This window comes from Micropterus salmoides, unplaced genomic scaffold (assembly GCF_014851395.1).
Source record: "Micropterus salmoides isolate LMB-PRFRI ecotype aquatic unplaced genomic scaffold, ASM1485139v1 Ms_hic_scaffold_3, whole genome shotgun sequence".
Lineage (NCBI taxonomy): Eukaryota > Metazoa > Chordata > Actinopteri > Centrarchiformes > Centrarchidae > Micropterus > Micropterus salmoides.
The window spans coordinates 38,342,985-38,365,112 of NW_024042261.1; the positions used below are offsets into that span (position 1 = coordinate 38,342,985).

Below are 22,128 nucleotides of genomic sequence, written 5' to 3' on the forward strand. Positions count from 1 at the left end.
AAAAGAATAACAGGTGAAGTTCCCAAGCAATACATTAGAACTCAAATTTGTGACATTAGCTATATTATGTGCAAACATAAGAGTGGCAACACATTTTGTTTTATTTCTTAAAAACTGTTGAAGTTGTTATCAAAAAACTGGGTTCTCTCTCAACAGGGATCATCTAAATACACAAAAACTCTCGTAATCCAACTGCCTACAGGTAGTTCAGTGACATTTATTTAGCCATGGTATGAAATCTCTCAAGATGAAAAAACTCAAATGAAGCAACATAATCTCTTAGTTTATTCTTATTCTTATTACTACTACTATTGTTTATTACTGAATTCATGCTCAATAGACAATTTTAAATGACTTTCAAAATTTCACCCAATAAATTCTTGTCTGAGAATGCTGAGGTTTTAAGATCTTCAAGCTCGTGATTTTGCGTCATATAGAAATTTTAAACACAACAATGTAAAAATGAAACAAACAGTCAATCACCTTTTATTGACTGGATATAAAATCATGCATCAATTAGTTCCTAACTTAAAAAAAAAACAAGTTAACTGAAGAAATGCTTACTGTTGACACTAGTGAGTTAAATTTGTTGTTTTCTCTTGTCACTTAAAGTGAACAAATCTATCTAACAGAAGTTAAAAGCAGACTTTTACATGTTATACGTATTTTGGACATGTTGAGGCCGTACATAAAAGGGTTGAAGAGCGGTTGGCATGTAATAAAATACAATGATAAAAATATTCGCATCATGTTAGGTACACTGTTCATGTTGGACCTGCTCTGGAATATTTCAAAGCAAGACCCAACAGAAAAGTTGAGCAGAGAAGCAAGGTGAGGAGTGCAGGTACTGACAGCTTTTTGTCTGGTCTGTTTAGAGCCAGAAAAACAAACTTTAAGAATCCTCATGTAAGTGTAAAAGATTACAGACACGGGAGCAAAGACTGTGAGAGAAAAAGCAATGATTTCATATACGTTGTTCACACTGGTGTCATAGCAAGCCAGTTTTATAATGGTGTAATTGTCACAGTATACTTTATTAATGATGTTCCCACACAGCTGTAAAGAAGCACTCAAGCATGTTGTGACAAAAACAGCAAATAAAGGGGGTAACCATATAACAACAATAAGCATGACAACCTTATTAGATGTCATATGTGCATTATACTGTAGAGGACAGCAGATAGCAAGGTATCTGTCATAAGAAATGACAGCTAAGTTGGTAAATTGTACACTTCCATAAGAATACACACATAAAATCTGCAGGAAACAAAAGGGAACAGAAACAGTGTGAATGTCAGAGAGAATCTGAAGCAGAAGGAATGGAAACAACCCTGTACTACCATACAGCTCATTTACAAACAGGCTGCACAGAAAAAGGTACATAGGTTCATGTAAGCTTCTGTTCATACAGATAACCACAATGAGCAGAAGATTCACACAGACAATTAACATATATAAAGACAAAATGAAAATGAAATATAAGTATTTAAAAAACCCGGTGTCAAAGTAGGCATCAAGTGTAAAATATGAAACCTGTGTGGAGTTTATCATGATCATCATTTTCTTTGAAAACACAATAACACTGCACATGAAGAAATTAAGCACAACACGGTTACACTTTGTTGAAAAAATCTTGTTTGACAAGAATCTCCATCTTACCACTCCTTCATTAAAGTCAACATAATGGTTAGAGAAACTACAAACACAATTTATGACATAGTGTGAATGACACTGTGAGTCCCACCTAACTGAACTGTAACTCTGCTCCTGCTTCTTTTAAACCTTTCAAGTCAGTGGACGCCCACAGCAGCAGAATGATATCAGTAAAGGAAACACTGTTAATATTTTTTTAATTGGTGCCTGAAAGAAATGTGAATGCCACAGCACTCCTCTAACAAACGCCATCTGGCTCCGCCATCCCTACACAAAAAGGCAATCTCAGTCCCTGTTCTCATCTGTGACACCAAGAGGGTGATAGTTAAAAGTAAATCAGAATCAGTAAACCAGAAGCTGCTGAACCACAGGTAGTGAAGGCCGCTGTATCTTAGCAGGGTCAAGGGGTAGCTGCAGTTCTGGCTCGTGGGATTGCTGCAGCAAAGGAGCCATAAGAAACTCAGTAGCAAGGAATAGCTGTAGTTCGGCAGTGACAGGCTTTAGCTGTAACACAGCTGGGTCAGGGGTCTGTGCTTCGCTCAACATGGGACTTACCACACCAGTGATGGCAGCTCATCTGCCAGGCGACAGTCGTTGGGTCCCAGTCTCCGAAGGGAGGGGATCCTGCTCTGCTTCAGTATGTCACAGTTCATGTTGGCGTTCATGGTTCCCTCTGGAGCTCCCCAGTGCCGGCACCACTCATGCAGCCCCAGACCAGGACACTCCACCCACCATGCTTGAGTGCAAGCAAGACAAACTTGTCTTTGTGCTCCTCACCTGGTTACTGTCACACACGCTTGACACCGTCTGAACCAAATAAGTCTTGGTCTTATATATCATAGTATATATACAGTATATATATATAATATCTTGGTCTCATCAGACCACAGGACCTGGTTCCAGTAATCCACGTCCTCAGTCTGCTTGTCTTCAGCAAACTGTTCGCTTTCTTGTGCATCATCTTTAGAAGAGGCTTCCTTCTGGGTCGACAGCCATGCAGACCAGTTTGATGCAGTGTGCGGCGTATGGGCTGAGCCCTGATAGACTGACCCCCCACCCCTTCAACCTCTGCAGCAATGCTGGCAGCACTCATACGTGTGTGATGTGATTTTGAGGGGACAGCAACTCTGTTATACAAGCTGTACACTCACTACTTTACATTGTTGTTAAGAGTCATTTCTTATGGCCAGTTCACCACCTATCTTGCCAGTGTCGGTGTCTGGGTTACAGAAATTATTATCCCACTCCAGATGATGCTGTACAGGATAGGCTATCCAGTTACTACTTACTGCCCAACACTGGCCAATGTCACATCTTGCACCATACAGGAAACATAATCTCTGTTGCTTCTTATTCACTTAGACTGTGAAAAACAATAAGCAATGGTCCTGGCTATGTACTACGGGTTTTTACACGGCAAGGGCCTGATTTATTAACATCCCGAATAAGGAGTACTAAATTGAGTGTGCGGTCTAAAATATTGCACGAGCAATTGTAATACCTCTTACGGTGATTCTCAGAAACAAAGGAGGTGGGAGTATTTAAATGAAGGTTTTGCGTGTTTTAATGGTTTCCACCATGGAGAGTCGAGAGGGAAAGCAGCCACTGCGTAAAAACCTTGGTTTGTTTCATTTAGTGCATCCCAAGTATGTGGAAATCGTCTGTACCTGCCCATCCTGCCTAAGATAGCACTAAGTAGGCCTACTTGGGACAGCAAAAAGTTGCTTTGGGAAACCCCAGCAAAAACAGCTACAGCATGCTGGAATGACCAAGACGCGACGAAATGCCAGCTTCATCCATCCAGAGGGAACAATCACCGACCGTCCGCAGCGTGCCCGGTCGCCCTGCGATCTCCTGTCCCTGGCCCTGTACGCCCCAACTCCCCATTCTCTCTCCGATACCTACAACAGATAGGTAGCGCCACGTAATTTCTAAATTCTTTCATCTCACGGAGAAAGGAAGTCACATTGAAATGAAATTTGCTTTATTGGCATGAATGTTAATACAACAGTATTGCCAAAGCTTCAAGAAATACTAAAACACAACAACTTCAATTCATATAGTTCATGGAATAAATACAATAAAATAGTTTTATTCATATATATTGAATATAGAATAATATTATCTAATATTGTTCATTTCTCTCCTTCGAAAGATGGATTTAGAAAAAACGGAACAAGTTCTAGGAGAGTCTATAGATAGTTTTGTTAGCAGATTGAAGAAATCGTGAGTTTGGAGATTTTATATGTGATCAAGTGTTTGACAAGTACACTTCAAACACACTGCGCTGACAACTATTAGGAGAGAAAGACTTGAAAGTCCCAGGGCTTCAAATGGCAATGGAGACTGCTGATCAGAAAGCTGTAAAGATGGACACATTAACAGTCAATGCAGTGAAGAAAAGTCCGGTAAGATGGAGAGGAAAAACGGTAAGACCCTGATTCCCTACAAATCAAGATCAATCCCCATGTATGCAGAACATTTAGTGTTACTGATGTGGTCATGAAGAACATAAGAGTGAATGCACAGTAGCAAGACCGAGCCAAGACAAGGCAAATGAAGCCATAGTACGAGTTGGATTGGGAGCAATACTGAGCCAGTGACGAAACACACAAGCCTGTCTTTTATGCCAGCCAAGCCTTGTGTGATGTGGAACGCTGCTACTACTAGACTGAAAGAGAAGCCCTGACCTTTGTGTGGGCCTGTGAGAAATTTAATGTATTTCTTTACAGGAAACACTTTGTCATGGTCACTGACCATAAGCCCCTTGAGAGCATCTACTCTCGAAGATCCAAACTACTAGCCAGAATTGAAAGACGGGCCATGGGGGGTCACGTGGGTTCATTGAGCAAGATGGTTGCTTGATTTGAGACTGCCCGTAGGAGCCCTCGAGTTTATCTGAATTCGTTAGTTAATTTCAGCTTCTTTGCTAAGAATTCATATAAGGGGATGCCAGAAAGTGTTTTTTGTTTGAAAGGTGATTTCTTAGCAATGATGACGACCAGGACGGCCAAGCAAAGTGCCGGAGCTAGCGGGGCTAATGCTAAGCCTGCTAGCCCTAGCCAAACTGCTGACACAAGTGTGTTGTCTGCCATGCAACAATCTCTGGAGGCTACTGCAGAAATGTTGATATTTGGGCAGCTTCTGTCGAGTTTGCAAGACGATATGAATGAGATAAAAGAGGTTAACTCGGGGCTACGAACGGATGTGGATGGCGTTTTACAATGACTAGATGAGGCCGAACGTCGCATTTCTCAACTTGAAGACGACAACTGTAAGCTTCGAAAGTCTGCTGATAAAAGCGCCAAAAATATGAGGAGTTACATCAAGCAATAGAGGATGCAGCTAAGAGAGATAGACGTCAAAACGTGCGGCTGATTGGACTAAAGGAGAAGCTGGAAGATGGGAAGATGGATGAATGCACCATCATTGCCGAGGCAGTGGGAGTTGAGCTTGACCGGACCCAGCTGCAGCGTGTACACCAAGCCTATGCCGGAGGACGGTCGTCCTCCCAGACCAGTTATCATGAGGTTTTAAAGCTTTTTGGACGTCCTCCTGACGTGACCATTAAGGGTAAATTTGTGGGATTTGTGTAACTATTCGTTTACATTTGGATTTGGACATAGACTGAACTGCAGTATATGGAAGAGGACCTTGATCATGCTACAGACAATAATGCAGAGTGGGTTGTAAGTTGACGGCGTTTAATGGTTACCTGGAAGAGCAGAGGACTCAAAGTAATATGGTGCCATATATAATTATTTTATTTTGTCTGAGAAGCTATCTTTGTGGCACAGTTTTAGGATGAGCCAGTCGTCGATGTAGTCGAACGTCCGGATGCCCTGGAGCCTCAGCGGGGCCAGTGCTGCATCCATACACTTGGTAAATGTGCGAGGGGAAAGTGCCAGGCCGAATGGAAGAACCCGATACTGGTAAGCCACACCCCCGAAGGCGAAACTCAGGAACTTCCTGTGAGAAGGACGGATGGAGATGTGGAAATAGGCGTCCTTTAGATCTATCGTGACAAACCAATCCTCGGATTGGATGTGCGTCACGATGGCGGGGATGATGAGCATCTTGAACCTGAATCTCCTCAGAGACCGGTTTAGAACCCGCAGATCCAAGCCCTCCGTCCTTCTTGGGGACTATGAAGTACCGGCTGTAGAACTGACGTCTCTGTCTGGGGGGGAGACACGTTCCACGGCCTCCGTCCTTCTTGGGGACTATGAAGTACCGGCTGTAGAACTGACGTCTCTGTCTGGGGGGGAGACACGTTCCACGGCCCCTTTCCTCAGCAGAGTAAGAACTTCCTGTCCCAACACCGGACCTTGCTCCGGGCGGACCACAGTCCAAACTACCCCGTTGAATTTTGGAGGGCGGGTTTTGAACTGTAGTTGAAACCCATCTATGGCAGTGTGCAGGACCCACAGAGAAATGTTCGTCAGGCTCCGCCAAGCCTCTGCAAAGTCTGCGGCGCGTGGTGCTTAAGAAACCTTTCATCAAGCTTACTAGCCTGTGGTGTCTGCTCCTCCTGTGGCCAGCAGATGTTGAGCTTAGCCACGGTTCTAGTCACCACCTCCAGCAGCTCGTCATTGTTGGGCGCTGCCTGATGATGCCGCCCCGACACCCAGAAGTCATCGTCCACTACGCTGAGCACGTCCGCCTCCTCGGAGTCGGATTGCTGCAGCATCTCTGGATCCAAACCGCGAGCGGGAGAAGCCGAGAACGGGCTCCCGAATGAGGAAAGGAAGCATCGGAGCCAGCGAATGAAGGTCGGGAAAAAGCCTCAGCCGTCCCGAAATCCTCCGACAGATCACGCTGTGAACCCATGAGTGAAGCCGCCGGGCCGCCTCAGCAGCCGCAGGGCCCGCGCCGCGGGGAAAACACATCCGGCCATCCTCGGAAAAGAGAGCCAGTACCCGCACGGAGAGGGCTTCGCAACGGGCGCTGGCAGCCCCCTCGAGAGCTGCCCGGGCGTGCTCCATCCCCAAACATGAGACACACATCTCATGAGAATCTCCATCCGTGATGTACTGAGGGCAAGGAAAAACACATCTTCTGTACATCTGGTTGCTGGACATGCTGGTAGACTTCTTCTTCAGGTAAGACACACTGCTTGTAGGACTGGAGCTTTCTTCAAACAACATACAGAGCGCCTGCTGAATAGGAAAAACCTAATGATGAGTGTGTACAGGTGTGCTTTATACTCTATCACTATCACCTCTCTGAGGAGAGTGGGAAACTCCAATCGCTTTCGGTTTCCCCGCAAAGCCTGGAGTTTGCCCCGGGGAATATTAGGGCTATCCTGCACCCTCGTCCAGGATACATCCCTAAAGTGCCTTCTTGTGCGGCAGGATCCACAGTGCTGCAGGCATTTCATCCTCCACCTTATGTGACGGCGGAGGACAGGAGACTTCATCTGCTCTGCCCTGTCAGAGCACTGAGTATTTACACTCTGAGGTCCTCCCGTTGGAGGAAGGCTGACCAGCTGCTAGTGTGTTTTGGGTCCCCCAGGGCCGGGCTCCCTGCATCCAAACATACTATTAGCAACTGGATTGTTCAGACTATTTCCCTGGCCTATCAGGTGCGCAGTTTGCCTTCACCTGTGGCTGTGAGGGCTCATTCTACCAGAGGCACGGCGGCCTCTCGAGCCCTCCTTTCCGAGGCCTCTTTGCAGGATGTTTGTGTAGCGGCTGGCTGGGCCACTCTGCACACATTCATTCGGTTTTACAGTCTTGACCTTCCTTCGGCACCTGGCACTCGTGCACTCTCCTCTTAGTCGTGCCACTTTATATCACACAGGGGCAGGCAGGGTTTTCGTCACGGTTTAGTGGGTATCTCGTTCCCATAGTGTCGTAACCGACGCAGTTCGAGTTCCCTCGAAGGGGAACGTCTCGGGTTACGTATGTAACCCTGGTTCCCCGAGAAGGGGAACGAGACACTGCGTCGGCCCGCCGCACATCTCTCCCCGCCTGAAGCGCCTGCTTCATAGTTTAAGCTAATGATGAGTGTGTACAGGTGTGATTTATACTCCTCCGGTTATTCCGTCACACTTTACCGTTCTAGCAACAAACGAATAGGATTTAAGTGATTTCATTCACGTTCAGACCTGCTACGCCTAGAGGCGTTCCCATAGTGTCGTAACCGACGCAGTTCGAGTTCCCTCGAAGGGGAACTGGAAAAGAAACTTTCTGCAGGTTATAATGATGCAATATTAACACAGATCTGTGATAGGAAGTTTCAGATAAATGAGATATATAACAAAAAAGTAGAATATGCCCAATTTAGAATGAAGAGTAACTTTTATGAGAGTGGAGAAAAAGCAGGAAAGCTTTTGACAAGACAGCTAAAACAGAAAGAGGCTAACTATACAATACCTGCTATTAAGGATGAGAATGGTGCACTTAAAACAAGTTCTGGAGGAGTTAACAAAGTCTTCCTAAATTTTTATTACAAAAGTCAGAATTAGAATATGATATGAAAAAATGTGAACAGCGAACCTGCTTAGATAGCCCCATAACAGTTGAGGAGGTTAAGAAGGCTATATCAGTAATGAAAGTGGGAAAGTCCCCAGTCCCTACAAGAGGTTTGTAGATAAATTAGCCCCCATATTTACTAAGGTTTATGAAGAAATATTTATATTTGGAAGAATGCCAGAAACATTTAACGAGGCGCTGATTTCACTTATCTTTAAAAAAGATAAAGATCCAACAGACCCGAGCAGTTTTAGGCCAGTGAGTTTAATTAATGTAGACTGTAAGATATTAACAAAAGTTTTGGCCCTTAGACTGGAAAGAGTATTGCCATGTTTGATACATCCAGACCAGGTGGGGTTTGTTAAGGGAAGAACATTCTCAGATAATGTCAGGAGACTTTTGCACCTTATGTGGTTAAATAGAGACAATAGCACACCTGTAACTGCTCTATCATTGGATGCACTTAAGGCATTTGATAGAGTGCAGTGGAGTTTCCTTCAATTTACTTTAAAGGCATTTGGATTTGGCAAAGGTTTGACTAAATGAGTTAATGTAATTTATTCAGACCCTAGGGCAGCTGTATTAACTAATTGTTTGATCTCACCTTTTTTTAGTTTGAAACAAGGGACAAAACAAGGGGATCCGGTCAGTCCTCTCCTCTTTACACTATTCTTAGAGCCTTTGGCGGCTGCGGTCAGAATACAGAGAGATATCAGGGGAGATGTTCAGGGAACAGAAGAACACAAAATGTTTTTGTACGCTGACGATATATTGCTTCTTATTAGGGATCCTTCCTCTTCGATTCCAAAAATTCTGTCCACAATAGACACTTTTTCAAAGATCTCAGGCTATAAGATAAATTGGCAAAAATCAGAAGCTATGCCAGTGTCAAAGGGGTGTTTCCAGGCTCTTGTTTCTCGGTTCCAGTTTAGGTGGGTTCCTGTTGGGATGAAATACTTGGGTATTAGGCAATGCTCTGATTTAATTAACATTTTATCTATAAATATAGGCCCGTTGTTGCAAAAACTGAAGGTAAACTTTGATAAGTGGAAGGTGCATAATTTTACTTTGTGAGGAAAGATCAACACTACTAAGATGCTTGTTGCTCTACAATTTAATTATATATCTCTTGATGATACAGATAACCATTAGTAATGTCTTGTTGAAACAATATGATGGACTAATTAAAGCATTTTTGTGGAATGGTAAAAAGCCAAGAAATGGACTAAGAAAGCAATGTGCTCCAAGGAATGTTGGAGGGCTAGTGCTTCCAGATTTGGAGCTATATAGTATTGCATTTAAAATGAATAAATTAATTAGACATTGGAAATCAATGGATTCAGATCTAGGGTGGGTTAAAGCTGAGAAGGCCCTGTCAGGTCCTTATAATGTCATTCAGCTCCTCTCACAAAAATCTATTAGTAATACATCCCTTAAACCTCCCTAAACAGTGCTATTCCTCAGTCTGGAACAACCCGGCAGTACGTGTCGGTAAATCTCCTTTCTTGTGGCATAAATGGCTTGAGAAAGGAGTACAGAAGATAGAGAACTTATGATGATGCGTTTATGCCATTTAGTCTGCTGAAAGAAGCCTTCAATATGACAGATAAAGGAGATTTCTGGAAGTACTTACAACTCAGGAGTAGTGTGAATTCTGCTTTTGGTCTAAAATTGGTAAGGAAAGAAAATGTGATGAAGGACTGGTTGAACTCTCCTAGTAATGCACATTCGGCATCAGTGTTTTATAAAAAGCTTTTACACAAACAGGAGGGACTCTGTGACAGTTTGAGATTGGTATGGCAAAGGGACCTAAATATTGTCCTTAATGAAGATGTATGGAGTAATATCATTTCAGACACAAGTTGGGCTACTAGAGACGCTAGAAGTAAATTTATCCATTATAAGATTGTACACCGGTACTATCACACTCCATCAAAAATGTTTAAAATGGGTCTACTGCTAAACAATAACTGTTGGAAATGTGGTAGTGACACTGGTACCTATCTCCATGTTTCCTGGGAATGTCCCTTGGTGTTTCCTTTTTGGACTGAGGTCATTACAACCTTAGAAAAGTGGACTGGACTGTCTGTACCTAAATCACCTGAACTGTGTCTGCTGGGAGATAAGTCTCTCATGCCTCCTGGATTTACAAAAAAAATGTTAGGGCCTGTGATTGCTGGTTTTATTTTGGCTGCAAGACTTATTCTGCGGAACTGATAGAGTCCCCACAGGCTTCAGATTCAGGACTGGATCAATCTCATGACAGAGACTGCTTCATTTGAATCACTGATTGCTAAGATGAATAATGTCCAGGTACAAACAGACCATATATAGAGTAATTTCATGTCATTTATCAGATCGCATGATAACATTGCTTCCACTGCATAATGACCGGGTATGAGCAATTTTATTTTAATTTTTAGTGTATAGAACTGTGTTGTTGTGTGTTTTGTGTTTGTTCTTTGTTGTTTATTTGTAAGGACATGAAAATGAAAATTCAATAAAAAAAAAAAACACTTGAATGACAAAAAAAAGAAAGACGGGCCTTGTGGCTGCAGCCTTATTGTTTTAAAGTTGTCTATAAGCCAAGGCCACAGAATTCAGCTGATTAGCTTGGGAATAAGAAAGACCATGCGTACTACGTGGCTCAACATGCAGTGCATTGTGAATTGTCAGCTAGTTACCCTACAGAAGTGTCTGAAGACTGGTGATTGGAGTGAGTGTGATCCAGCATATTGGACTGTCCAAAGCTCTTAACCGTTGGGAAGATAGTTCTGAGAGGCAAACACTGCCAGATCAGATGTCAGTGGGGTTTTTGTCCAGTGTGCAAGGGGCTTAGAGTCTGTTCTGCCCGAGGGAATAGTGTTGTGAATTGCCAGGGTTTTTGGGTCTCTGCAGACAACAGACATTCAAAAACTAAATGTATGAATACATTAAGTTCCAGTTTATAACCAGTTTTGGGCAAGTTACTCAGAAATTGTAATAAGTTACTATTTACTTATTACTCCTTAAAGGTAATAATGTTACTTTACTTATTACTGGTAAAAGTAACTACTTACGTTACTGTTACATTTCTATATTACTTTCTTTCTTTTTCTATATTACTTTCACTAACACCCCCACTCCCTTCCTCCAACATGCCTCAAATGAAGAAACATAATTCCAACAAGACTCAAAGTTTAGGACAAGAGCAGTGTGTGACCTTGTGACCTGCCGGGGACAACAGATGGAAAATAGCCTTCAGGCTAATTTTGGCATATTTACATTGCTGAAGAGCAAATATGTTCATTGACATGGCAGTCCCTTTTAAATAAATAAAATAAACAAGTAAATTCACTTTATTAGTGTTTATTACATAATTCGTACCCAATGGAAAATTCAAGATGACTTTCAAAATATTAACCAGTAAATTTATCTGTGAATGCTGAGGGTTAAAGCTTTTAGATCATGTGCCTCAGCTTAGTATAGAAACTTAAAATACAACAATGTAAAAGTGAAAAAAGAAAAAACATTCATTGACTGCAAATAATGAATCTATTTTTTGTCATCAGACAGACCAAAAACAACGCTTTTAGTTTTTGTTTGTAAAACTTGCATGATAAAGTTCCTTTTTATTTTACCTTTTGATAAAATATGTTAACTGAAGAAATTGTTACTGTTGACACGAGTGAGCCAAAGGCATACATTTTAATGTTTTCTCTTCTTAGTCACTGTGAACAAATCTATGGGATGATCTGCACTTCTCAACAGACCTTAAAAGCAGACATTTACATATAATGCGTATTTTGGACATGTTGAGGCCGTACATTAAAGGGTTGAAGAGCGGTTGGCATGTAAAAAAATACAATGATAAAAATATTCGCATCATATTCGGCACACTGTTCATGTTAAACCTGCTCTGCAATATTAGAAAGCAAGAGCCAAAAGAAAAGTTGAGCAGAGAAGCAAGGTGAGGAGTGCAGGTACTGACAGCTTTTTGTCTGGTCTGTTTAGAACCAGAAAAACACACTTTAAGAATCCTCATGTACGTGTAAAATATTACAGACATCGGAGCGCAGACTGTGAGAGAAAAAGCAATGAGTTCATAGACATTATTCACACTGGTGTCATAGCAAGCCAGTTTTATGATAGAGTAGTTATCACAGTAGACTTGATTAATGATGTTCCCACACAGCTGTAAAGAAGCACTCAAGCATATTGTGACAAAAACAGCAAAAAAAGGAGGTAACCATATAACAACAATAAGCATGACAACCTTATTTGATGTCATATGTGCATTATACTGTAGAGGACAGCAGATAGCAAGGTATCTGTCATAAGAAATGACAGCTAAGTTGGTAAATTGTACACTTCCATAAGAATACACACATAAAATCTGCAGGAAACAAAAGGGAACAGAAACAGTGTGAATGTCAGAGAGAATCTGAAGCAGAAGGAATGGAAACAACCCTGTACTACCATACAGCTCATTTACAAACAGGCTGCACAGAAAAAGGTACATAGGTTCATGTAAGCTTCTGTTCATACAGATAACCACAATGAGCAAAAGATTCACACAAAGAATTGACATATATAAAGACAAAATGAAAATGAAATATAAGTATTTAAAAAGCCCGGTGTCAAAGTAGGCATCGAGTGCAAAATATGAAACCTGAGTAGAGTTTATCATGATCATCATTTTCTTTGAAAACACAATAACACTGCACAGGAAGAAATCAAGTACAATACTGTTACACTTTGTTGAAGAAATAGTTTGTGAAAAGCATCTCCAACTTACCACTCTTTCATTAAAGTCAACTTAACAGTTAGAGACACTACAAACTGAATTCATGACACTGTGAATGACACTGTGAATCCCACCTAACTGAACTGTAACTCTGGTCCTGCTTCTTTTAAACCTTTCAAGTCAGTGGACGCCCACAGCAGCAGAGTGATGTCATTATCAAATGAACCACTTTTACTAAATTTCATTTGATTAATTGATGCCTGGATAAAGAGTGGATGTTATGTAATTGTATGCTATTTTATTAAGTTGCCTTCTGGCAAAAAAGCTTATTATCCTATTTTAATTACCTACACAGTTTAGGGGTTTGTATTATTAAATCTGTTCTGGTAACATGGACAAGGGAGTCTCTGTGTTTTTATTATGACCTAACTTCAGGCACAACTGATAACCCTAGGTTCCATTGGTGGCAGCGGTGGGATGTGGATCTTTGACGTCAAAAGATTGAGTTGTTGCATTTGACTTAGTTAGCTCACATTAGCCACTGTTAACACCGGCATAGCTTAACTTTGGACCGTGTTCAGCTAGCACAAGTCATGCTGCGGTTTCTCCTCACCCATGTAGTGAGAGAGGGTAGACAAAATATAAATACATAAAAGCAAATGGTTGAATGTGTAAGTAGGATGAGGACCCCCTGCAAGCAACGACGATGTGACTGCTGTCACCCTTTGCATGAGAGGAAAAACAACGCTCTCCCTGGTGAGCCAGGCAATATGAAGTAGCTGTGAAGGCGTTGGTGGGTGGCATTAGAGGTGACTACGATAATGAACTGAATAGGATTTTGCCAAGGTGATTGACCAAGGCTGCTTTTCTCTTGTAGGGTAGCCTGCCAGTGCATGTTCAAGCTGACTATACTTCCATAAAGGAGAAATTTCAGGAAGTGTTAGAACAAAGACATTTTCTGGACTGCATAAGAAGGCAAAATTGGCTGCGTTACTGGCGGAACACAAAGCAATATGTTGTACTTTAAAAGGGCTACCTGACAAATGCACACTTGTCAGACATCAGATCAAAACCGGTGATCATCCTCCCTTGCGACCACAAGCATACCAAACCTCACCACAAAAGAGAGCAGAGATAGACCAGCAGGTAGTGGCTCTTCTAGCTGATTAGGTAATTGAGGAGCGCTGCACTCCCTGGGCCTCATCTGTCGTCCTAATGAGGAAGATAAATGGTGAGTGGAAATTCTGCATTGACTCTCTTTGCTTTAACTGGATAAGTGTTTAAAAGTTCAGTGAGTATTTCTGAGGATCTACTGACAGAAATGCAATATAATATCCACACTTTTTTCAGTGGTGTATAAAGACATTACATAATGAACCATTAGGCTTTTATCACCTTAGAGTGAGCCATTTTTATTTACATAATCGTGGGAACCCCCTTCTATGGAGTTCGCGGTATTGTGTCATCATGTTCCTATTTTTTTGAGTATGGTGAGCTGAATACCATATTGTGCCAGACAGATTTTACTTTAACAAGAGAGTATTAATATACTCCTTCGTCCTTTAACTGAAAGAAAAGCATCAAGAATAAGTCTACCAGGGACAACCTAAATTTGTTTGTGTCTATGTGTGAAACTGTGTGTGTGTGTGTGTGTGTGTGTGTGTACGTGTGTGCGCATAAGCCTGTTAAAGAACGTAGTTGTTAGTGAGAGTGGGACACCACAACCATGCAGCACCGACCCCAGCAACAGGCAGGCAAGAACCCCAGTAGCCAATAGGGGTGGGAGAAAAAAAGTACAAATAAGAAAATCAAAAATCAAAATCACGCACCCCAACCAAGAGCCGCCCAAAAAAACGACCATCCATCCAAGAAGTTTGTGAGTTCCCCCCCACCCAGCACCCCACTGCCACGGAGCGAACAACCAAAACGGCACGCAATCATCAACATCAATACACAAGTGATGAGCCCAACCCGCACACTGCGCGAGCATGGCGCCAACCAATGCCCAGCAGCCTCCATGCGTTTCCCACGCACGAGTTCAAGCAAACGAGAGCAAGGGGCAGCACACGACACCAAAAGCCAGTGGAGAAAAACACCAGCAGCAAGTCCATCCTGGCAGCTAACGTGCCGTGCAGGCCACTAAACCAATAAAACCAATAAAACCCCGTGGACAGCTGGGTAAAAGTCTGCGGTCCCCCCAACCACCGGAAAAATGAAGAAGCCCACGCTAGACAGGATCCCCCATACACAGCAAGCCCCCAGGCTGGTTTGCAACGCCAGCCAAACCAGCAGCCACCAACCTACCCACCTGTCAAGGGCTGAGAATTCCAGGCACAAGCCCAGAATAAACCGAAGCACAGCCCTGCCCCGCACCCACACTGTACATCCCGAAAACTAACTTTATACTTTAGTCTCCAGAGGAGTCCGACAACCGGCCGAGGAAATACTGACACCCAGATATTTAATATTCCCAGACTTTAGCGGTGTGGTAGACATAGTCTGGAAATCACATATTACAGGTAAAACTATGGATTTACTCCAGGTAATGGAGTAGTCTGAGATGGATGAGAATGTATCTATAAGTGTGATTGTCTCAGAAAGAGAAGTTTGTGAGTTTAGGAAAAAGAGTAATACATCATCTGCATAAAGGCTTATCTTGTGGTGCACATTTTCTGTTTGAATTCCTTTAATATTGTTTTTTTCTGATAGCAGCTGCTAGTGGTTCTATAAAAATGGCGAATAGCGAGGGAGAGAGTGGGCAACCCTGCCTGGTTGGTCCTGGACTAAAGCTTGAAGAAGTATGATCGTTTGTCCTGACAGACGCTCTTAAAGAACTGTATAAGATTTTAATTCAATCTATGAAAGAGTTTCCAAATCCAAATTTATAAGTAGCGAATAGAAATTTTCAATTTACTCTGTCAAATGCTTTCTATGCATCTAAAGAAACAACTGTAGTTTTCAGATTATGATAGGTTAATAAATAATAAGTGATATTAGGCAATAACTGGACCGGAGTGTGGGATCTTTGTCTGGTTTAAGGAGCAGACTGATATTAGCAGAGTTAATTGTTGGAGGCAACATACAAGTACCCCTAATTTACATTACCATCCTATACTGTCTCTCTGTCCCGTCTACAGCAGGCTCACACGATAGAATCAAAATTTATTGCACTAACTATAAAATATCGCTTAGAGATATTTTTGTTTGCCAGAGGTACTCTGTATCGTCGTGCTGAAGGGAGCAGTTCAAACTCAATATGGAGGGGGTCCTTCAGTTTTCCTTCCTTCTCTGTCTTTCTTCTCCTTCTCTCTTTTTTACAGATGCAATCAGTAGTTTCAGTGAAAATCTATTTGTCATCCATTTGTGTACCTAGAAAACTGCTTTGGGGTGGAAGTAGCTCAGTCCTTAAGGCTTAGAACCGGAGGGTTGCCGGTTTGAAGTGTGAGTGTGGACTGGTAGCTGGAGAGGTGCCAGTTCACCTCCAGGGCACTGACACCTAACTGCTCGGGGGGCCGCACTGAGTGGCAACCTTCTTGCTCTGACATCTCTCCATGTCTCACTCACTAGTAAGTTTTAGCTTTAACTCTGCACCATGAGAGATAACTGATGATCTTAAATAGAGTTAAAGGCCAGGGCTTATATGTAGGGAGCCTGTGACGGTATACCGTCACTACGGTTGAGAATGCACTTTGACTACCATACCATGAAGCCTGGCTCTTTGGCGTTGCGGTCATGTTGTATGTTTAGTACTCTGTAGACCCAGGTTTGAATCTGGGTAGGGTGACTGCTTTCGCCCTTCGCTACAAATGGTGTCAGAAGTGGGATGGCTTGCCGTGTGGTCATCAGAGGCGTGCCAAGTGACCGTATGTGGGACACCCTGGGATGGGAGAAGGATGGTTGGCGGATGTGTGTGTGAAGCACATGAGTTCGCTTCCCCAAGGAGAAGGCAGTGTGTACTGTCACTACAGTTGAGAACGTGCTTCGACTACCATACCAAGGAGCCTAGCTCTTTGGCGCTGCGGTCATATTGCATGTTTAGTACCCTGTAGACCGGGTTCGAATCCGGGTAGGGTGACTGCTTTCACCCTTCGCTACAGAGATTGATGATGATAATCATAGCCAAATAAAAATAACAATAAATACTAAAATTAGCTTGCTAGCTCACTCTGGTTACACTTTACTCATTGTAACCACATCTGTGACCTCGACACAGAAACAGGCCTTCGTACCTTTATCTAAAATAAACAAAAGTTGATTGTTAAGGTTGTGTCCTGGTGTTCTTTGCTCCACCTTCCACTCTTCCTCTGGTGCAGCCTCGATCAGACCCTCTGCCTTCATCTGCTTGCAGAACCTTCGTATCATCCACTCCTGCTTCGCCTTTGTGTCCAGTTCTATTTCGCGAACTTCCTCCACAGCCAGGCTGGGAGAAAATGAAGACGCCGAGGACACTGTTATGGAGCTAGTTGCTAAAGAACTAGAGAGCCTAAAAGGGTCGGCTGGGGTAGAGTTGCAAAATATATTTTGGCAAAGTTCATGGAATGGCCAATCCACACATCTAGACATCATAGACTGTAAAGAACAATAAATAAAGTTCTTGGCTAATTACTATAGGTATTTGTGCGCAGATGTCCGAAACTTTACAGTCCATCATAGCATCACGCCAGAAAAAGGGGCAAAATTAACGCGTCCAGGTGGGTGTCATGTTTACATCACTGCCGATTGGAGCCGATGAATACCTGTGACTCCTGCTTGGTCATTTGACCCAGGAGTGAAGGCCAGTTAATGCCGATTATAGCTTTTCACACAAAATAAACAAAGTAAATAAAGGACAGATGTTAGTGGGTGTTACTGGGTTTTTTGTACAGTATAAAAGAGTTACAATTACAATTACAATTTCTCAGTAACTTACTAACACTACTTAATTTGTACTGAGCAGTCCAGCTGTCTACTCTGTAGAAGATACATGTTCAATATCTGTCTGCCCTGGAAGAAAACAGATGTGAACTATTATCTTGTTAAAGAGAGAATTTTCAAATTCAAATTCAGGGTGTCAGGAAAGAGTGGTTGTATGTTGGACAGACTGTGAAGACCTCTGGGGAAAATTTGTGATTTTGGGCCATATGAATAAAACTGATTTAACCTGACTTCACTGTTGCAGTGTATTCAATCTGTAACTTATTCTGTACTTGTTGTGAAGAGTCTCACTCATCAAAGTGCTAGTAGTTTGTAACAATCTGCAAAAGGTAGGCAGTTCAGTAACATTTGTATAGCCATAGTAAAAAAAAGATAAAGCAACATAATCACAAAAAGACTCAAAGTTTAGAACAATTCCCTTTATTATTATTTATTACTTTCATTAAAGCTCAATAGACTAGACTAGATTTTAAATGGCTTTCTAAATATTACCTGATAAATTCTTGTCTGCGAATGCTGAGGTTTGATATTTTAGTGTCTTTTTCCCCCTATAGAAGCTTAAAGAGGTGGTATTCTGCTCATTTTCAGGTTCAAAATCCTATTTCTGGGTTGTACCAGAACAGGTTTACATGGTTTCATTTTCAAAAAAACACCACATTTTTTTCATACATTGCTACAGCTCCTCTTTTCACCCTGTGTTGAAGGCTTCGTTTTAGGTATGGAGTGATACATCTTGTCTCTAAATGATCTTTGTTGGGAGTTGCGCATGCGCAGTTCCTAGTTAAGGACTACTAGCCAATCAGAAGCAGAGAAGGGCGGGTCAGCGAGAAGCCAGTAAACAGCTCGTGTTCAGCCGTACGTGTTGCCAACCAGCTTGGCAACATGGACTGGAGCGAGAGTTTCAGAGTGGTGAGTTATTAATCTGTAACAAAAGTATCTTTCATCCATAAAGTTTTAACTGAGCTCTGTCTCTACATCACAGGAACAACTTTATGTCCACTGACTGCCTGGAGGGTAGCTAGTGTTTGGAAGGGAGAGGAGAGCTGTGTGCTGCAGCTCACTCTTTTTCCACCGGTGTTTTTGAGAGCGTGTCGGAGTAGCCGCTTGACGAGCGTTTTTTGAGACGCATTTTGCTTCCATCCCTGTGACATCACAGTAATGAAAGGGAAACAGCTGGACCACAAACCAGCTGTTTTCAAGCAGTTAAGAGCAGAGTTTTCTGTGGGAGATGGGAACTCCCTTTGGGCTGGACTTTTCCTTTCTTTTTATAAAACTTGCATGACAAAATCCCTACCTGATGATACAATCTGTTAACTGGAGAAATTATTTCTGTTGACATTAGCAAGCCATATTTATTCTTACAGAACGTAAAAGCAGACTTTTGCATATAATGCGTATTTTGGACATGTTGAGGCTGTACATAAAAGGGTTGAAGAGCAGTTGGCATGTAAAAAATACAATGATAAAAATATTCGCATCATATTAGGTACACTGTCTATGACCTGCTCTGTATCATTTCAAAGCAAGCCCAAAAGGAAAGTTGAACAGCTTTTTGTCTGGTCTGTTTAGAACCAGAAAAACAAACTTTAAGAATCTTCATGTAAGCACAAAGAATACAGATATTGGAGAGAGAAAAAGCAACGAGTTCATGGGCATTATTTACACTGGTGTCATTGCAAGCCAGTTTTAGAATGGTGTAGTTCTCACAGTAGACTTTATTAATGATGTTCCCACACAGCTGTGAAGAGAGAGTCAGGCATGTGACAAAAACGGCAAATAAACAACAAATTAATAACGGCTATGAACTCATTGCTGCTTCTGTCATAGTCTTTGCTGGGATGTCTATAATATTGTCATCTACAATAAAGTAGAGAAACCATCTCGGGGGAGGAGGCCTGCAACACTGCTTATCCCCCACATACAATGCAGTACTTTTATCCCTTCCACAGTAGGTCTAGTCTTGGCCTCAGGTGTCTCCATCAACGTTAACGGCCAGGAGCACTAACGAACCAAGTGGAATCATTAACTTGATAACGACCCCACATAGCTTAAAAAGCTAGAACTCCCTGCCACTCAGACTGAACACAAGATGAGGGTGAAACATCTTACAGAATCTTCAACCAAATCCAGCCCTTGGATAATGAGTCCTGGATGGCTGAGAATATTCACACTATATAGTCTAACGATTCAATCATTACATGACATCCCCTCTTTCTCCAGGCATCAGTTAAAAATAAGTGATTCCCTTAATGCTGACATCAGTCTGCTGCTGTGGGCGTCCACTGACTTGAAAGGTTTAAAAGAAGCAGAAGCAGAGTTACAGTTCTGTTAGGTGGGACTCACGGTGTCATTTTCACAATGTCATCCATTCTGTTTTTAGTGTCTCTAACCATTATGTTGACTTAAATTAAGGAGTGGTAAGTTGGAGATGCTTGTTTCAATTTCTTCCACAAAGAGTAATGTACCCACTTTCATCCTGTGCAGAGTTATTGTGATTTGAACCAAAAGAATAACCATGATAAACTCTACACAGGTTTCTTATTTTGCACTTGATGCCTACTTTGACACCGGGCATTTTAAATACTTATATTTCATTTTTATTTTGTCTTTATATATGTTAATTCTTTGTGTGAATCTTTTGCTCATTGTGGTTATCTGTATGAACAGAAGCTTACATGAACCTATGTACCTTTTTCTGTGCAGCCTGTTTGTAAATGAGCTGTATGGTAGTACAGGGTTGTTTCCATTCCTTCTGCTTCAGATTCTCTCTGACATTCACACTGTTTCTGCTCCCTTTTGTTTCCTGCAGATTTTCTGTGTGTATACATATGGAGGCGTAGAATTTACCAACTTAGCTGTCATTTCTTATGACAGATACCTTGCTATCTGCTGTCCTCTACAGTATAATGCACATATGACATCTAATAAGGTTGTCATGCTTATTGCTGTTATATGGTTACCTCCTTTATTTGGTGTTTTTGTCACAATATCCTTCAGTTCCTCTTTACAGCTGTGTGGGAACATCATTAATCAAGTCTACTGTGACAACTACTCTATCATAAAACTGGCTTGCTATGACACCAGTGTGAATAATGTCTATGAACTCATTGCTTTTTCTCTCATAGTCTTTGCTCCGATGTCTGTAATCTTTTACACGTACATGAGGATTCTTAAAGTTTGTTTTTCTGGTTCTAAACAGACCAGACAAAAAGCTGTCAGTACCTGCACTCCTCACCTTGCTTCTCTGCTCAACTTTTCTTTTGGCTCTTGCTTTCTAATATTGCAGAGCAGGTTTAACATGAACAGTGTACCTAACATGATGCGAATATTTTTATCATTGTATTTTTTTACATGCCAACCGCTCTTCAACCCTTTAATGTACGGCCTCAATATGTCCAAAATACGCATTATATGCAAAAGTCTGATTTTATGTTCTGTTAGATAGATTTGTTCATCTTCACTAACAAGAGATACCAATAAATGAATGACTTTGGCTCCCCAATGTCAACAGTAATCATTTCTTCAATTAATATATTGTATTGAAATGTAGGAACTTTATGCAAGTTTGACAAAATTAAACAAAGGGTTGATTTTGGTCTGTCTGTCAAAAATGAATTGATGCGATTGACTGCCTCCCTTCAACTGCAACATTCTCTGAATTTATTAGTTGAAAATTTGAAAGTCATTTGAAATTGTGTATTGAATATAAATTAAGTAATTACAATAAAGTGAATTTTCCTACTCTAAACTTTGAGTCTTTTGCGATTATGTTACTTCATTTGAATTTTTTCACATTGAGAGATTTTATACCATGGCTATGTAAGTGTTGGTGAAATGCCTACATTTAGCAGTTTATTATTAACTGCTTGGACTTTGAAGAGTGAATCTGTACACAAAAAATACAGAATAAGTTCCAGATTGAATACACAGCAACTGTTAAGTCATGTTATGTCAGTTTTATTTATATAACCCAAAATCTGAAATTACAATTTTCCCTCAGAGGACTTTCCAGTCTTTCCAACAACCACGCTATCCTTAGACCCTGAATTTGAATATGGACCAATTCTATTTAATATTAAAAAGTGTGAAATGTCAGGGAAAAGAATGTCTGTCTGTCGTCTTCCAGGAAAAATAGATTGCATATAACACCCACTCACACCCACTAAAATCTGCCCTTTGTCTTCTGTGTGAATGGGTTGATTTGGCTTTACTCAGAATTCATTTATGGGTCAAATGACTCTGCAGTAGTTACAGACATTCACTGGATCCAGTTCCAATCATCAATAATGTAAACATGACACCTGGGTTTTCACACTATGATGCTATGTGTTAATGTTCCAGATGTTGGCGCGTAAAAAC

The 22,128-nt window shown here is 41.6% G+C and overlaps 3 protein-coding genes across 3 annotated transcripts; 1 reads left to right on the plus strand and 2 right to left on the minus strand.

The window, feature by feature from the left end:
* Nucleotides 1–621: 621 nt before the first annotated feature.
* LOC119882497 (olfactory receptor 1-like) lies at nucleotides 622–1,560 on the minus strand. The gene has a single exon (XM_038692538.1). It carries the CDS (start codon nucleotides 1,558–1,560, stop codon nucleotides 622–624), a length of 939 nt encoding a protein of 312 aa, XP_038548466.1.
* Nucleotides 1,561–11,832: 10,272 nt separating this feature from the next.
* On the minus strand, nucleotides 11,833–12,804 carry LOC119882498 (olfactory receptor 11A1-like). The gene has a single exon (XM_038692539.1). It carries the CDS (start codon nucleotides 12,802–12,804, stop codon nucleotides 11,833–11,835), a length of 972 nt encoding a protein of 323 aa, XP_038548467.1.
* Nucleotides 12,805–20,284: 7,480 nt separating this feature from the next.
* On the plus strand, nucleotides 20,285–21,214 carry LOC119882500 (olfactory receptor 10J4-like). The gene has a single exon (XM_038692541.1). It carries the CDS (start codon nucleotides 20,285–20,287, stop codon nucleotides 21,212–21,214), a length of 930 nt encoding a protein of 309 aa, XP_038548469.1.
* Nucleotides 21,215–22,128: the final 914 nt, after the last annotated feature.